An 18,824-nucleotide genomic window follows, 5' to 3' on the forward strand; every position below is an offset into this window, starting at 1 on the left:
TTGGCCAACATATATAACCTCTTGTTGTAGAAGCTCTCTCACTGTGTTCTACTTGGTTCAACAGTTGAAGTGCTGGATATTTTTTTCCACATGAGGACGATCGCTGGTGTTGTGATCGAAACGTCGTGATATATATTTCTTTCCTACCTACGTGACTTTACCGAAAGAACCAAAGAGTAAGGTTAATAATGTAAAAAATGGGCTTAAAATAAGGAAAATAAATGAATGCATTACATTTCAAATCACTAAAAGCCAAACAAAAGTGTCTCCCTGTTCAACCAGTGTTTGGCAGTGTTCACTTCTCCTGGCGGGCCTAAGCCAGTGATGGATATTCCCCATACTGTGGTGTGGGGTATCTGCCTATAAAACTACCAACCAGGATAAGAGCTTCCGATCCTCCCATAGCGTGTGTTTTGCATAAAAATATAACTTTTTGCACATGCTGCATCATTTATAAAAGTTTTATACGCCTAAAAATACTTTAAATTCCACCACTTCTCTCCTGCTGACACCCACCTAAATATCAGACACGATGGCACGCCTTAATTTGAAACGTAAATAATTTGATATTTGCATGCTGTTTTGGTTGAGAGTTGGACTTCCCTATTCTGTTTGCCCCTGGAGGACTCACATGGGCAACAGATTCTGTATAAAAGCGAAGAGGTCCCAGCAGTGAGACACGGCAGTGATCAAGAAACTACAAGCATTCAAGAAGCTCCAAGTCATCGATCAACCATGCTCGCCTTTCTCGTCTGTGCTGCTCTGCTGGTTGCTGGTGAGTGTTGCTCTTGCTGACACATTGAGCTGCTGAGTGATTGCAATGCACGCATTTCATTTAGTGGAGCGACCGTTCGAGCTACTTCAGGAACTAGACTTAGTTCTAGAAGATGCTCGTATGGCACTTCCGCTTTTATTTCAGTCCGCATTCATTGACTGGTGGACACCCCCCTCTTTTCTCCCGACTCTCACTGAAACAGCTACTGATGTTTTTAACCCGTATGCAATAATACGCAGGCTATCACTGTTTCGATATGATTTCAGTTGCACCGTGTATTGGGTTTTAGAGGAAGACAGTCTCACAGTTAAAGTATTAATAAACGTAAAGGTACAATACTCACAATGAAATTATCATGCGTTATGAGTCTTGCTTTCATGCCGGCCCATCGGTATAGGTCTCTAGGATTTCCTCAAAGGTGGTGGATCGCGAATCTGAATGCTCCATTAATACGATAGCGTGAATCGGGCTCGGTCCATGGTAGACCGCTTGTAAAAAAGATTTAAAAAAATTGTTCTTAACATGTTATACTTGTTCGTCTGTTTATTCGGGACTCCTTGTGACCGACTGGGCCCATATGGGACGCATACGCTGCATACCCCAGAGCTGCACCCCTGAGAACATTTATGCGTGTGTGTGCTTTTGTTCCTCACAGCTGAGGTGTCGGCTCAGAGCTGTGGGATCGCAGCGTATCCCCAGATCCGCGTGGTGAACGGCGTGGAGGCTCGCGCCAACTCCTGGCCTTGGCAGGTAACGGCAGAGGCTGAATAACAGCCATCACAGCCACACGATGCATTGTCAGTCGATCTTAGTGCAGCAGCATCTATTGTTGTACATGCCACGTGGAGGCCCTCATCCAGCAGTACATTGATAAAAAGGCTGCATGTATGCAACATCAAAATTTCAAATCTTCCACTCTTCCCAATGACATTGAATCAGTCACTGTATTCCGAATGTGAATCAGAATGTTTTTATATTGGAGAAATCCGATTCGCTTTGAAGCTCTTTTTCACAGATGTCCAGTAGGGGCAGGTCAGAACGTTACAACAACACACAACGCAAAAACACAACAAGAGTGCAAAGTATAGGAAAGATAAACAAATCACTTAAAAAATATATATAAATTAAACGAAAATATATGTTTTATCTTACCAGATAAAGCCCACTGAACTATTTCTTTTTTAGATACGTCCTGACCACAAATGATAGCTCACCAAAGTGGCCCATCATGCGAAAATTTATATCAGCAAAATAATATTGATGTAAGTTTTTAAATATGGAGGGATAACCATGAGCACCCAGGGATAAAATCCACACGACCACAGGGAGAACATGCATACTCCAAATGTACAAGTGTGAGGGTTGGGTTTGAACCCCTGACCTCCCGCATACCAGGAGAGGAATATACCTTCACATCACTGTCGGGTCCCTCAAACATAAATATTATTTTTAATAAAGTTTCGAAGTTCATATTGCATTTGTACTTCAATTCCCATGCTTGGGAAAGGCAGTAAAACAACAGCAAAACAGTCCCAGAACACACCAGGACAAAACAGATTTCATTAAATTGTACTTTGGGAGAGCGGAGGCACAGTGGTTTACGTACTGCACTACGAACCGGGCTACATGGGTTATATTTCCAGCAACTGTGGCGAGTGATATCTGAACCAGTCCTGGATTACACCCCTTCGCAACCAGCTCTAACCAGCATTGCGCATTGACTCAAGGGCTAAGTTAGGACTGTATTATTCGATATAGTAATTGGAGTCCTGGACAAATAACAGTAACCGCCACCAATCTCGCTGTGATTGCATTGCAGGCGCTCGTGCAGAGGTACTCTGGAGGAAGATGGGTCAACTACTGTGGAGGAACCCTCATTGCTCGTCAATGGGTGCTCACCTCTGCGAGCTGCTTCACGTGAGTCATGGCACCAATGGAGTCGCGAGTATGTGTGCAGGCAGTGCAACTGCACCGTGGCCCAGGTACTGTACAGTATTTTCCTGTACCACATTGTGGCCACCAAGGATGGAGCAGTCGATCTTGGCAACAAGGAGGCGGCATCTATCAATTACCTTCACACGATGCCACGTGGCAGTAAATCGCAATATTTCTATTTAGTACTTCCTCACTGAAATGTTTACAGATTTAAGTGATTAAGACCACCCATTGCTCTGTTATCTCCCCACATCCACCACAACGTGCAGGAATGGCTACAGCTACAGGGTGGTGTTGGGAAAGCACAGTGTGTCCACAACCGAGCCGGGGGAGATCACCCCTCCATTGAGCCTGGCCGTCTGGCATACCTACTGGAATCCCAGCATCCCAGCAAATGGGTGAGAACGCAAACAGGCACACTGGTTTTTGTGACACCGTGACAGAATTGCCATGGAGAGACAAAAATACAAACATAAAGTGTCATTTAGACAAACAGACAAAATATAAACACTATAAGTAGAGAAACAGACATGCATACAGAGACATACAGACAGGAACTGTAGGGTCTGCAAAAACTCCTATTATCCGTGGCCCTATTCTTCCAATTATACATGATTATCTGCAATTTTATTCCTATAAATAATAGGAGTAAAATAGCAGATAATATCATCTGCGATATTGGTCCCCCACATCACCACGGTTAGGGGAGAGTTATCTGCAAAGCGCTGAACCCCTATTGCATGGGGTATGTTGGATGTGGATTAGGCCCAGACTAGCCATAGGGCAGCATTCCGGGAAAATGCTCAGTGGGCCGGTCCATTCCGAGGGCAGGTGAGCCGGTTTGTGTGGAAAAATAGCAAATGTGATCGGAGTAAAAATAAAAAAAAATGTTCTTACCTCTAATGTCTAAGCTCCATTGCTTAGTTGGCATTAAATCCTATATTTGGCAGCCAAAAAGATTATTCTTCACCAGTCCATTTGTTTATTGTATTTGCCCAAATGGGCCAATGAAATTGCACGGCAAAATCACATGAATACGTCACATCGCACATCTAGCTACTCGTATATAGTTTGTCCCACAGCCCATTAAAAAAAATGATTGCCAATAGCCATAATTTGGGCAGGTTTGTTTACTAATGCCTGGGCCGATTTTTTTGTCCCAGTCCGTTACTGGTGTTGAGCCTTGCATCACGCTGCCCATCTCGATCCCCCACAGGTACGACATCGCCATGTTCAAGATTGCATCGCCCGTGACTCTCACAAGCAAGGTGCGCCTCGCCTGCCTGCCCACCGCCAACCAGATCCTGCCCAACAACTACCCGTGCTACGTCACGGGATGGGGTTCTCTCGACAGTGAGTACCGTTCACCCAGTGTCCATCGGTGCCACAGTTATGGGAAGTGATTTAAGCCCAATGCGTCAATTGCCCCTCCAGTTTTACGAGATGATTCTGGCTGAGAAACTGTCACAAATCACAGTAGAGGGTTGACTCAGCCCTTCATCTTTCTGTCGTCAAAATGAACACAACTCTGTATAGAGTCAATAGCCTGCGAGTAGGTGGGCTGTGATGCTATGTGCCGTTGGCACATTGAACATAGAGACACCAATGGTTCGCTTGGGGAGCACCTGTGAACGCCACACAACCCCGATGCTTTCACCAATGCTCTCCGTTTCCACATTGTCTGTGCGCGTGAGCAGCCAGCGGCCCCTTCCCCAGCGCGCTGCAGCAGGCCAGCCTGCCCGTGGTGGACTACGCGACGTGCAGCCAGCCCAGCTGGTGGGGGAGCAGCCTGAGGAGCAGCGTGATCTGTGCAGGGGGCAGCACCCGCTCTGCGTGCTCTGTGCGTATGGAGTTCAACGCGAGCCAACCCGCCTCAATTATTTAACGAAATTACTAATGAGAATAGTTATCAACACAATGTTTATTTTAAATCTGAATTTAGTCAACAGTGACTATGAGTGGACAACAATCACCAAGCATGGTGATGACTGTGACCACTAAGATCACTGATTGGTTGACCTGGTAATGTTGGGGAAGCGGAGGGGGACGGCGCACATCCAACCCCAATAATTAATAACTCAGACTGGACAAATTGTGTGACTGCTTTAGTCGCCTAGACTAACAGATTGACCAAATGAAATCCGGTGACACTTAAATTTGACTAAAATTCTTCAGACTAAGTTTTTGCATGACTACATTCAATCAATAAATAACAGAAGGAATACAAATATTGACTAAATTAATGCCAGACCAAACAGGGTGCATATTGAATCAGGCCTTAGGGTTGTGTGATTTTACTCCGTTACTTAGCAACACGGTCATAAAGTGTATTTGAAAAGTTTGCAAGCTCCTGTACTTACCCTTACCAGCACCCGCCACCATATCCCGTGCATGCTTTACCCAGTTAACGTGGATGCATATCTATCCTCTTCTATGCATCACAGGGTGATGGAGGTGGCCCACTGAACTGCCAGCAGTCAGACAATGCCTGGGTGGTGCAGGGAATCACCAGCTACGTCTCATCTCTGGGCTGCAACACAATCCGCAAGCCCACCGTGTTCACCCGTGTGTCAGCCTACAACAGCTGGATCAGCAACGTGAGTGCCAATGCTGTCAATGTCAACGTTCTTACCATGATCGCGCTGTCAATGTCAATATTGATGCTCTTACTGTAGCAATGCCATTGTCATTATCATACAAATGTTACAGTAAAAAGCATTTTCGATAACACGTCACTGTCAATGTGATTATTGTTATTGCTCTTATAAGTGTCATTATCATTGTTAATGTTGATATTGTTGTAAATAGCTATGTAGGTGTCACTTAACCTTGAACCTTGTAATTAATCAGGGAAACGTTTTATGGATGGGGCATATGTGGAGGATTGAAATGAACATGTTACCAAGGCAGGTGTTGAAAGTGGAATTCAGTGGTCAGAAACCAAATGTGAAAACCACAAGATGGTGATAAGACTCGTGAACCTGGGCGCTCAAGTGTTGACTGTGCACTAGTATAAGTGATGGTAAGGTGTGATGTCCTTTTCTTTATCGATCACAATACAAAGGTGGGATTTGCATGAGTCATCGGTGTGGCTGGTATCGGCCAGGTATGATTGCTATCATGTTCGTTTATCTATAGGCAATGACGTTCAAACACCACCCATTCCCCGTTCCTTCCGCAGGTCATGAGCTTGTACCGTGAAGCTCCTAAGATCGCCGAGGGAGAGCAGAGCGTCAACAGCGGAGTCAATGCCACAATTGCTGCATTCAAGAAGCCGCAGGCTTAAAGTATCATGCTCTTTACATCAATGCTATCGCTAATACTAGAATCACAGTTTCTTGTTACGGGTATTGCCTTTTTTTAATGTGGGACTGGGCACGTGAGCATAGGATGGGTGGTTTGATGCAGTGAGTTTGTGTGGCCATGCCAGACATTACCAGTGTTAATGACACTGTAACAATGTGCCATTTATATTAGACGTTAAACAATAAGCTTTCTAATTTGACAAGAAATACATTTTGTCATACCAGCATGCATACTGTACCGCCAGTGCTAAATATACAAATTGAAAAAATCTTTTTAAAGTAAAGATCCATAATAGAACTGCCATTTTCATAGTAAGTTAAAAATGTTCTCCCTTTGTGAAGACATAATGTTAAACAATATTGCATATGTAGTATGGTACGACTAATTACAAATCCATAATTAGCTAATTATCGACTCGATTTCCAAATAATGTAATCTCAAGTGTACCGGATCTGATAATGCTCTACCAGGCAAATATTACCTGGGGCCGTGTGATGTTCTGCGTTGTGTTCACGCTCCCGACTCATGCATAATCTGGTTGCGTGTGCATTACAAAGAGGATCCAGAAACAGAGCTCAATTGGTTGGTGGAGTTAATTTAAAAAATTGTTTTAGCCTCCACGTCATATTCAAAGCATCATTTCCCTATAAAAATGGACATACAGTACACTATTAATTGTAGACTCGATTTATAATGCTTGATGTGTCCGATTTGGTTTATGAATGAACAAAACTGTACTGTAAATTGATAATGTTATTCGTGAATGTTCGGGTTGGTGTAAAATAAACATTTAAAGTACAAAATAAAGTATCTGGTTTGTTTCATTGCCTGGCACATTTACCACACACCACTCACCTGGCAGTCATAACTTATAGGCACTCACAACTTGCTTTACGTATATTCATGTACGTATGTTGAACTTATTTCGAACACCATACATAGCGAACTGTGCTAATCATCTGACATCTGACACCACCAAACACTCCTTACTCAGCACTCACCACTCATCTTCCAATCACCAAAAACCGACATTCACTAGACTCACCACTGACCAAAGATCGCCCATGTAGCCTTAGTATGTTGGGGCAAGTGCTGTAAGCATGTACCTCTGAAGGCACTCGAGGGGTTGATGGGGCTAGTAACACGCCACAAGGCACTAGGTAATCATCTATCTGGCACGTTGTTTGGCCATGAACAGGGCCGTTGGCGTGGCTTGTGTCGTTGCTCTGGAGACTGAGAGCTCGTTCAGTCACCGTGTTGATGGTGTTCGTTGTTATTTCTCACTTAACACGTGAAGGCTGCTTCCTTCCACTTCCAACTTCCAGTCACCAAACACGACTGAACATGTATGACTCACCTAATTCTCGTCACTCACCACTCATTACTGATAATTCAAACAAGATTATAACAATGCATCACGTACTCGCTGATAATTAAAAGCAGGATGGCAGCTTACAGTTTTGCGTCGACTTCTGTAAATTGAACAAAGTCTCAGTAGAAGACGCTTCCCCAGCTGACACATATGGAGGATTCCATGGACGCATTGTCGGGCGCTCAGATTTTCTCCACATTGGACCTATTGTCGGGACCTATTGTCAGGATCCCTTGGTTAAGTCATCCAGGCCCGAAAACGGAATTCTGAATGCCTCAGGGACTGTTCCAGTTTAATTGTCTCCCAATGGGATTGCAGTTGGCACCGGCGACTTTCCAGAAACTCATAGAGTTGGTGCTGGCAGGACTGCAGTGGGACTCCTTCTTCATTAACTTAGATGACATCATCGTGTTTGGCTGCACATTCGAGGAGCATTTGCAGTGGTTGCGGATAGTACTCTCCAGCGTACGGTCGGCTAATCTGAAAATGAAACCCGCCAAGTGCCATTTGCTACAGACCTCGATGTGATATTTGTGCCAGATTGTTAGTGCTAATGGAATAGCGATGGATCCGGATACAATGGCGTCCATATGCGATTGGCCAACCCCCAAGTCGGTGGGTGAAGTGCGCAGTTTTGTCGGGTTTGCGTTGTATTACCGTAGATTTGATCCGCAGTTTGCGATGGTTGCGAAATCACCTTTCCAACGCGCCTCATCTTGACTACCCAGATGTTTCCCTAACGTTCATACTGGACACTGATGCTAGTGACATGGGCATAGGGCCTGTCCTGTCCCAGGTGAAGATCGTGGTGGAAAGCGTGATCGCATACGGGAGTCACATCCTGTCAACCGGTGAGCAGTGGTACTGTGTCACCCGCAGGGAACTGTTGGCCATGGTGTACTTCGTCCAACAGTACAGGCCTTCTCTCTATGGCAGAGACGTTGTAGTCTGCATGCACCACGTGGCACTCGAGTACTCTCTGAGAGTGGACCAGCCTCCCGGACAGTTCTCACGCTGGTTTGAAATACTCCAGGAGAATTATTTCGAGTGGTTCATCGCAGGCGTGTGGGGCACTGTAATGCCGACGCATTATTCCGCTTGCCGCTGAAATAGACGCTGCGCGTGCTTGTCGCGCGCGAGCCAGTGTAAACAGCCTATGGCTGGGTCACCGGGGGTCGTAGCGGCTTTGAGTGACCCACCACCAGCTGTGGCGGTTGCACATAGAGATTACACATTGGGCCTTATGCATGCCCAATGGGGCCAGCTACAGATGGAGGATCTCTCCCTGTTGAATGTGCGGTGCTGCACAGAAACTGACTACAAGAACCCCGGGCCTAAGGGAGTCTCGCAGTTTGTCCTTCGGGAAGGTGGGCTGATGAGGTGGCAGGAGGCATCGCACCGTCTGTGTATTGTGGTCCCCACCTCCCTGCGAGGTAGATTAATGTGGGCAGTGCATGAAGATAAGTTGATGCACCTTGGGCATTTGAAAACTTTTTTTAACCATGCAAAAGACTTTCATTGGCCGGGAATGTCAAACGATGTCTTTCATTTGATCAAAGGTTGCACATATGCGTGCGCCACAAGCCGCCATCACAAAAATCTCAAACACCATTTATTGTCCATCACGGTGTCCCACATTAACAAATTGGTTGCGCTTGACATCATTGGACCCTGTCCGGCTACACAAAAGGGGAATACATTTTTCCTAGTTGGGGTTCAGTATTTTTTCCAGTGTCCAATGGCTGCATCCATAGCCGATGCATTTTTGCATGGCTATGTGATGGAAAAAAGGGCCCCCGAGCAGATTCTCATGGATTAAGGCGAAATTTCTCGTCCAAGGTGCTGCGCAAAGCATGCGACGTGCCGGGCACAAAAAAGATCAGAACGTCGCGAAACCATCCCCAAACGGATGGTGTGGTGGAACGCTTGCACAGAAACTTAACATCTATGCTCTGTCAGGCAGTTAATGACGCACAGACAGATTGAGATTTGGACGTTCCGGGAGTTTGGCAGCGTACAGGATGGCCCCACATGCTTCTACGGGATTCTCCCTGTTTTTTCTCATGTACGGGTGGGAAAAGGAACCCCCCATTGATGCACAATTAGGTATCAGGCTCGGTTAGGAAGAAAGCAGTGATGCCCGTTCCCCTACAGGTGATTCTGCGTCGTCTCTCTGAAGCTCGCGAAGCGGCCAGAGAAAACACTGCCAAGATGCAAGCTTCTAATGACGTGAGCACGTGCTTCCATGGGCAATCGGGGACAGGGCCTCGTTATACTGTCCTCAGGTGTTGCTGGGTACGTCCCCCCAAGTTACATCGGCCATGGCAAGGTCCCCGCGAGGTGGAGGACGTCAGGAGGCTTCACTGTGTGAGAATTCAGGTGGGACTCTGCCATTGGGTTGTTCACCCATCGTGCCTGAAACCATATGTTCAGCCCTCTGTTGACAGCTCACCCCAAGCCCTGTGTGGCCAATGTCTGGTGTGTTCAACGAGCCGGGGAAATCGGCCAAGGAACTTGTGCCTCAGGAAAATGCGTTGTTCCATCCACAGTTTCCAATTCCCTAAAGCCTGGGGAACCTTCAGAAGCCGCCACATGTGATGGACCACTAGCTGGAGCCCAGTCAAATTCCTCAGAAGAGTCCAGGGATGAGCCTACCCCTTCAAGGCTTTTGTGCAAGCCCCCATTGCCTGGAGAGGCACAAAAATCCACCCAGAGCGATGGACTGGCATCAAGGACCCTATCAAAGTGTTTAGGTTTCCGCTAAGCGGATCTCCCATGGTCATGGCGGGTTTTTTATTTTTCAACATTCGGGGTTTTTTTTATCCTAAAAAGCGTCGGGCATCATGTTATTTTATGCACTTCGGCTGCCCTAGAGTTCGTCGGTTGTCGGGTTGTTTATTTATGCAGTTCGTCTACCCTAACATTCGGCGGAGGTCGGGTAAAAGTTTTCATTACTGATGCGGTTCTTTGGCCCTCACGTGGTACACTGTTATTATGAGCCGAGACGGCTGATGTGTTTCAAAAAGGGGGGGCGGTGAGGCAGAGACAGTGTGGGGGTAGAGACAGTGCGGTTTCAGGAACAGTACGTGGCCCAGTGGTCACGACATGGCCGGGGCGGAGTGAGGTCCACAACGGGAATAAAAGGATGCGAGACGCAAGGTTTGGGGCTGCCATGGGATCAGGTCGACTGTCTTCACGCCATTGCTGTCTTCACATCGCTATCTTCGCGTCGTCGCTTTCTTCATGTCATCGCTACTTGCGTGCTATCCCTGGTCCAAGTTAGCTGTGCTTTCCCTGTCCACGTTCAAGTTACCTGCATGAAGCACCCTAAATAATAAATAAATAAAACTCTACAGTTCAAGTTGTCCGAGTCATTACACTTAACCTAAACTTCACTAGTATCACATGACGTTATGATCCCTCTACAAAATCCAACCAACCTAAGGTCTCGTGATGACATGATCTCCATTTGGTCCCTCGACATCTCGTGACATCATCACCCTGCCTCCTCACAACATCACCCCATCCTGGCGTGACATTGATACGCCTCTCAACACCCCTGCATCTCTGATCCCATCAACCCCTTCACCTCATCCAAAACTCGCGTGATGTCATCGTGATGCATTAAAGACAGGCGCACACACATGAACAAGCGTATTATTTCTAGATTACTCAAGTGTGATTATATTTCTTCTTGGTTCTTTCGGTAAAGTCACGTAGAAGGGAAGTAATAAAATAATAAAAATAAAACATAATAAAATAATTCTCACGACGTTTCGGCTACAACACAAGCAGCCGTCTTCCTTACGTGTCATAGCAATGCAGATGAACGCCAAAAGAATAATCTAAGAATCCTGTAATTATGTGTATGGTTAATGTGGTATAACTTCCACCAGTCAATTCAACAAACCAGATACTTTATTTGTACTCCAATTTGTATTTACACCAAGCCAAAATCGCATCGCCCTAAATCAGCTGTCGTCCCACAATAACACATGATGTTCCATTCCCTACTAAACTATGACAACGGAAGCAATTTAACTCATGCTACCTCGGCCTCATCCTAATATTTCAGATTCAATCAATAACTTCTCAAGTGATATAAATGGCACTTTATGATCCAGTATGCATGCTGTATTTATTGCCACTTTCTTTCGTCACCAAATATAAAGATAACTGCCTAACTACTGGTATTCATGCAAAATGGAGTCAGTCATAGATGATGACATGTATAGCAATGTGACCACACAAACTCACTACATTGAAACACCCATCCTATCCTCACATGCCCAGTCACATATTAAAACTAAATACCCGTAGCAAGAAACTGTAATTCTAGGGTTAGTGGTAGCATTGATGTAAAGAGCTTTACTCCTGTGGCTGACTGAATGCAGCAATTGTGGCATTGGCTCCGCTGTTGACACGCTGCTCTCCATTGGCGAGCTTTGGGGCTTCACGGTACACGCTCATGACCTGCGGGAGAAACAGAGAATGTGTGGTGTTTAAACGTCAGTACCTACAGATAAACAAATATGATAGCAATCATACCTGGCCAATACCAGCCTGATTCCTTATGCCAATCCCACCTTTGCATTGTGATCGATCAAGATAAAGTTGTCATCATCACACCTTGCCATCGCTTCTCATATTGTAGTTAATACCTAGACCCCCAAGTTTTACGATGATCTTGCTCCAACTTCTGGTTTACAATTTTTCCTTTTGATTGCAAACCACTGGAGCCCACTTTCAATGCCTGTCTTGGTAACAGACCATTATCATCAATCTAATTAGAAGATTGTAAGCCAGTTGAGCTTTACATTGATATTGACAACATTGACAATTATATTGACATGTACAAGAGTTATAGCAATAATTACATTGACAGTTACATGATTTTGGCCGTTGTTTTGACCCTAATATTTAGAGTAGAACGTCGATTATCTTCTCTCTTTGATGACACAATCTTTTGAGTTGTAAGGTATGTTGCATTTATAGACTTGGCTAATTAGTCTCAGCTATTGAATAATATTTTAAAATAGACCCATATAGCAGATTTGCTTCACGTGTATGCAGTTGTTAATCACATATGCATATCCCCTGAAATGTTCAAATTGTTTATACATTAGCAGTATGTACTCTCCACATCACCGCAAAATAATTGGAACTATACTGCATATAGTTTATGGCAATGATATTTCTACAGTATTACATGTTAATAGTGACAGCCTTATGATGTTAACAACTTGGACAGTGGCAGCCTAAACACTCACGTTGCTGATCCAGGAGTTGTAGGCTGACACACGGGTGAACACGGTGGGCTTGCGAATCGCGTTGCAGCCCAGAGATGAGACGTAGCTGGTGATTCCCTGCACCACCCAGGCATTGTCCGACCGCTGGCAGTTCAGTGGGCCACCTCCATCACCCTGTGGTGCATAGCAGAGTACAGCAATGCCTCACGTTAACATTGGATCAAGAAGAATTGGATTATGGGAGTGGGTGGCTGTGATTGCAAATGCCACCATGCCTCTCCAAACTTGTGTGTCTTTGCTAGCATGCGTTTGGCTTTGTAAGAGTGTGGGCATCGAGCTCCTGTCCAAAAGTTTTGAGCTCCTGTAGTAACAGGTGTCTGCGTGAGCCAACACTCGTCAAGTGTGCTTCAGAGCCATGGTGCTAAGTAACAGAGAGATATCGCAGAATGCCAAGGCCTGATCCCTCCCGTCCCCCAACTCTACTATGCTGCCTTTGTTTTTTCCATGCACATGGCACGATTTGGGAGGGACATGTTGGCTACAGTATTAGTTTATCTACCATATTTAATTCATGTCATCCTCTTAATATCTGGATTTTATTTTGAGTAACTCTCTTAATGTACGTGAATAAAACCGTCAAATTTGAATTTACTATTAGTTATACAAAAAAACTGCAACTAAATTGTAAATAATTAGATATATAGGTAGATTTATTGACGAATGTGTGGAGCTTGTAGTCATTTATGCTTGTGCACCACTACCAACATAGCATCGCCAAATAACTGGGTTATTGAATGTTGATGCGGAGGGTGCATAGTAAATATTTGAAAAATGCAAGTATAGCAAACTACCGTTATGGCCTTCCTCAAATATTCCCATTGGAAATTTTACTTAATGAATTGAAGCGGGTTGGCTATCGTTGCGCTCCGTACGCACATAGCACGCAGAGCGGGTGCTGCCCCCCGCGCAGATCACGCTGCTCTTCAGGCTGCTCCCCCACCAGCTGGCCTGGCTGCACGTCGCGTAGTCCACCACGGGCAGGCTGGCTTGCTGCAGCTCGCTGGGGAAGGGGCCGCTGGCTGCTCACGCGCACAGACAACGTGGAGATGAAGAGCGTTGGTGAAAGCATCGGAGTTTGGTGGCGTTAACAGGCACTCCCCTATCGAACCGTCCATCTCTCCGTGCTCAAAAGGGAAAAGCCACATAGCAACACCGCCACCCTACTGACAGACTACTTCCCACTGTTGACTCTATGCAGAGTTGTGTTCATTGTGTCAACCCTAGAAAGATTAAGGGCCGAGTCAAACTGCAGGGGCAATTCAAACGTTGGATTTTAAGCACTCCCCAAAACTCTATCTCCTCTTGTTTCATTGACAGGGAGTGAACGTTACTTACTGGAAAGGGATCCCCAGCCCGTGACGTAGCACGGGTAGTTGTTGGGCAGGATCTGGTTGGCGCTGGGCAGGCAGGCCGGGCGCACCTTGCTGGAGAGAGCCACGGGCGACGCAATCTTGAACATGGCGATGTCGTACCTGTGGGGGATCGAGACAGGGGCAGTCGTGATGTGACGCTCAACACCGAACATACAACAAGCAATAGGGATTCAGCGCTGTGCACAGGAGAACTCCCCTTAACCCGGGTGATGTGGGGGATATATTTCGTGGAGTTATCCATGATTTGACTCTGCACTTATTTGTGGGGACAGATTCATGAATAATGGGAAGAATAGGACCACAGGTAATAAGACGTATTGTGGACAATACAGCTTCTGTAGATAATGGAGCCATGAGTAATAGGGTCAAATACATGAGTTCTACTGTATGTTTTAGTTATTGTATCGTAAGCATTGTATGAGATGAAGCAATAGCATTGTGTCTCAACTGTCTGTATCTTTTCAAACACAGAATGGGCATGGCCTGGAAGCAGTGCGTAAGCACAAATCAAGACATCTCATCGCCTTGTCATTAACACTGCCTTATAACACTAAATGTTACTTCTGAAGAAAAATTATTCTTCAAAAGTAACATTTAGTGTTATATAATTCATCATTGCCTGACATTCCAATTATACTTTGTTTTACTGAAAGGCAGTGTCAGTGACGTGCTTCGAGAGGGAAAATAAATGTCTGTCTCTTTGCGTCTTTGTAGAATGTATCTGTACATGTTTGTATATATATGGATATGTATCTGTCTATTGCAACTCGTAATGTCATAGTGTCACGGAAACAGTGCGCCCGTGTGCAGTCTCACCCATTGGCCGGGATGCTGGGATTCCAGTAGCTATGCCAGGCGATCAGGCTCAATGCAGGTGTGACTTGCCCAGACTCGGTTGTGGACACACTGTGTTTTCCCAGCACCACCCTGTAGCTGTAGCCACTCCTGCACGTTGTGGTGAATGTGGGGAGATAACAGAGCGACGGGCGGTCGTAATCACTTACACCTGTAAACATTGCAGTGAGGAATTAATAAACAGAAATGGTGCGAGTTACATCATGGTATTTTCACTGCCACATTGCTGCATCGTGTAAATGTCATTGATAGAGGCCGCCTCCTTGCTCCCAAGATACATTGCTCAAACTTTGGTGTCCACAATGTGGTACAGGAAAATACTCTACAACACCTGGGACCCGGTGCAGTTGCACCGCCTGCACACACAAAAGCGACGCCACTGGTGCCGTGACTCACGTGTAGCAGCTCGCAGAGGTGAGCACCCATTGACTATCAATGAGGGTTCCTCCGCAGTAGTTGACCCATCTTCCTCCAGAGTACCTCTGCACGAGCGCCTGCAATGCACACGCAGAAAAGTGGTGGTAGTTACGGTTTTTTCTCCAATTTCTAAATCTTGCAATACAGTACTAACTCAGCCCTTTCGTCAATCCCCTGACCATTTGACCAGGCCTCACAATCCTAGTCACAGCTGGTTGTGAAGGGGTGGAATCTGGGACTGGTATGGATTTCACTCCCTACTAATATTAGCAGTCGCTGGGAATGTAAAACATGTAGCATGGTTCGTTGCACGGTGCATAAATCACTGCGCTTCCACTATCCCATTATAATCACTGATTCAATGTCATTGAGAAGAGTGGAAGATCTGAACATTTCATGATGCACACATGCAGCCGTTTTGCCAGTGCACTGCTGGATGATGTCCTCCACGTGGCATTTAGAACAATGGATGCTGCTGCACTGTGATCGACTGACAATGCATCGTGTGGCTGTGATGGCTGTTATTCAGCCTCTGGCTTTACCTGCCAAGGCCAGGAGTTAGCGCGAGCCTCCACGCGTTCACCACGCGGATCTGGGAATACGCTGCAATCCCACAGCTCTGAGCAGACACCTCAGCTGTGAGAAATAAAAGGACACGCGATACAAAAACAAAGATCCCCGTATAGCCTTAACGAAATGTTGGGGCAAGTGCAGTTAATGAGCACCTATGAAGACCGGTTGCGGCACACGAAGGGGTGGGTAGCCAGCACCACGCCCAACCGCATTTGTTTTCCGAGTGGCGATGTTTACACATTGTGGCAGGTACTCATTTGTGGTTGACTCGACCTAGGCGAGGCCCAAGCCCGACCTTGATAATCGTCACTGGTGTTGGTCGTGAGCGGTCATTGAACTCGGGTCGCCGGGTTAGTATCACAGGACGCTAAGCGCTCCACTACCTCTCCCATGTGCATACACACTATAGTACACACACAATAATTGTGATGTGTTTTTGGGTTGGTCCTTATGCATTTTGTGTCATGTTTTATTCCATGTACTAGCAACCTCTTCTATAACTAAGTCCAGTTCCTGAAGAAGCTAGAGTGATCACTCTACTAAAATAAATGTGTGCATGGCAATCACTCACCACCAACCAGCAGAGCAGCGCAGACGAGAAAGGCGAGCATGGCTGATCGAAGAACTGGAGTTGATTGAAGACTTGGAGCGTCTTGTGCACCAGTGTTTCCTTTCCACTGCCGTGTCTCACTTTGGGCCGTCTTGGTTTTTATACAGAATCTGCTGTCCACGTGAACCCTCAGATTGCAATCAGAATACTTCCCTATCTGCAAAACTGTCCAAATCAAGTTGGCATGCAAATTACAAATTCAGATATTTTTTTTTCAACATGAAAATTAGGTGTTCTTTTTCTGTATTGGTGAGCAGTAAGGGATATATTGTTTATCCTGCTGACAATACCAAACCAAATTTAAGGACAGATTTTTGTATCGGTTAGGTTATAGTGCGATACGTGGAGCTGACCGATGGTTGACAGATCTGGTCACTCCCATAAATGAGCTCCTTAGGCATGTAAGGCTGCGTTGGCTGGATTATGAAGCCCACATGCCCATCCACTACATACCCAAGCAACTTCTGCTTGGCTGGATAGAGGAGGCTAAAAGAGCATGGCACGGGTAGATAAATTATGGACTAATACTGTATAGGAGGATGTAGAACTGATCAGACTAGCCGATGACTGCGGAGGAGGCTCATGAGGGACACGACTGGAGAGTTGGAGGCAGTTGCCCTCCAACAACAATGGAGGTCAGAGGAGTGTCGCCCAAAGCAACGAGTGGAGCGCGAGGTGGACAACGAGATGCATGCGGCATTGTGAGCATTTGTGTTTTGCTGCTGTGTGTGTTGAGTGTGTTACATTATTATACAAAAACACACACACAAAACATACACGGTAAATAAATCGTTCTCATAGTCGTTGCCTTCACAAATTCCAACCGATGTAAACACTGCTAGATTTGAAGCTTTCGTGACTGCAAGGATTTTTCGAAAAAACTTAAGAGTACGATGTAATACTCTCCTGGCATTACTTTTCAACGCGGAAATTATCATCGTAGCAGTGTGTATTGTCAAAACATCACCCCCGTGTTTTGTAGAACTGACTTAATTTTGTAAACCGTGTGTAAACGAAACACGCGTTCGACTAACACACGTTGGGCAGGGTTTTCCTCTATTTAGTATTTTTTCCGGGCTTAAAAAAGCTGTGTTGGAAAGTTCCATATATACCAGAAGTGGTATCATTCTTGAAAAACTACCATCAATCTTTAAAAAGTTCACAGTCGATATCAGATGGTGGCAAACTCAAAATCCTGGTTGGTGGCTGATTGAGCTAATTATCTCCTCTCTGGTTGATAAAATGAGTACCACGAGACTGGTAGATTCATTGAGCGACTGGTGAGATGGATTTACAGGACCGTGTGTAGAAGCGGTCACCAATTGAGGTAAACATTACCAGACACTTGTTTAAGCTGGGAGATACGTCGGCTTGGCACCCAGAGGTCGGCGACCCAGGGATAGACCTGAAACCTAATTCCAGATGGTGGTGATGATGATAATGAAAATGTTAAATTGGACTTTGACGGTTATGTGTAGAGTCAGCTGTGTGACATTTAGGTGATCTAGCAGAAGGTAGCAAGCATTGTGAGCTGCGGTGGCATTAACGGAATTGACCACAATCGTCTCTTGCGTGGCGAAGTCATGAATGGCCAAATTATAGGAAGACAAAAGTGGCCAGGTGTGTACGCGTTTCTATCCATACCCCACTCTCGTGTGTCATCCTGGCCTCAGCAAGTAGTCAATGACAGTACTTTTCCAAGTCTCTCCAGAAATATTACATTGGAGTTATTTTTGCTATGCATAGAAATGTTTGATTTGAACCAGCTAATTTCTGCACTCGAGCAGGTATTGATGTGATAGAGTTTTCTAAAAGGCATCACCCATCATGTCTTTCAAAACTGTTTCGCCATTGTCCTCAGGCAAACTTGGTTCATTTGAGGCCACATCCTCTAACCCCTCACTGGTATTCATAATAACCTCTCTGTCCTAGTCTAGAATATTCAACTTCCTTTGTTAACATTTGCTTCCTTGACTCTAATCTTTTTCACACAACGGTAGTACTCTGACCAGTTTAATGATCAGCATCAGAGTCTATATTTATCCTGGAGAAATCCGATGATCTATGAAGCTCTTTTTCATATATTTTCAGTATAGGTGGGTCAGAAAGTTACAACAACAAACAATAAAAACAACGATAGGAGTGCAAATTATAAGAAAGGTAAGTAAATCACGACAAATGTATACGTAAAATAGATAAAGTATATACGTCCAAGTTGCACAAGTACACCAGTTCCCAAACTTGGGCAAGGCAGCAAAACAACAGCTTAAACAGTCCGAGATCACATCAATAAAATTGC

The 18,824-nt window shown here is 45.4% G+C and overlaps 1 protein-coding gene and 1 pseudogene across 1 annotated transcript; one reads left to right on the forward strand and one right to left on the reverse strand.

The window, feature by feature from the left end:
* Positions 1–685: 685 nt before the first annotated feature.
* LOC144931315 (chymotrypsin-like elastase family member 2A) lies at positions 686–6,805 on the forward strand. Its single transcript, XM_078855117.1, has 8 exons — positions 686–775; positions 1,431–1,525; positions 2,595–2,692; positions 2,980–3,108; positions 3,927–4,063; positions 4,408–4,550; positions 5,155–5,307; positions 5,892–6,805. Exons 1-8 carry the CDS (start codon positions 736–738, stop codon positions 5,994–5,996), a joined length of 900 nt encoding a protein of 299 aa, XP_078711243.1. The 5' UTR covers positions 686–735; the 3' UTR covers positions 5,997–6,805.
* A 4,911-nt stretch (positions 6,806–11,716) lies between these two features.
* On the reverse strand, positions 11,717–16,580 carry LOC144931316 (chymotrypsin-like elastase family member 2A; annotated as a pseudogene).
* Between the last annotated feature and the right edge of the window lie 2,244 nt (positions 16,581–18,824).

This window comes from Lampetra fluviatilis, chromosome 4, assembly GCF_964198595.1.
Source record: "Lampetra fluviatilis chromosome 4, kcLamFluv1.1, whole genome shotgun sequence".
NCBI classification, from domain to species: Eukaryota; Metazoa; Chordata; class Hyperoartia; order Petromyzontiformes; family Petromyzontidae; genus Lampetra; species Lampetra fluviatilis.

Bases quoted from the DNA above. Each gene is read 5' to 3' on its own strand.
- LOC144931315 (XM_078855117.1), top strand. From the start codon at position 736: ATGCTCGCCTTTCTCGTCTGTGCTGCTCTGCTGGTTGCTG. The intron at 776-1,430 runs GTGAGTGTTGCT...TGTTCCTCACAG, and splicing joins TGCTGCTCTGCTGGTTGCTG to CTGAGGTGTCGGCTCAGAGC. The intron at 2,693-2,979 runs GTGAGTCATGGC...CACAACGTGCAG, and splicing joins ACCTCTGCGAGCTGCTTCAC to GAATGGCTACAGCTACAGGG.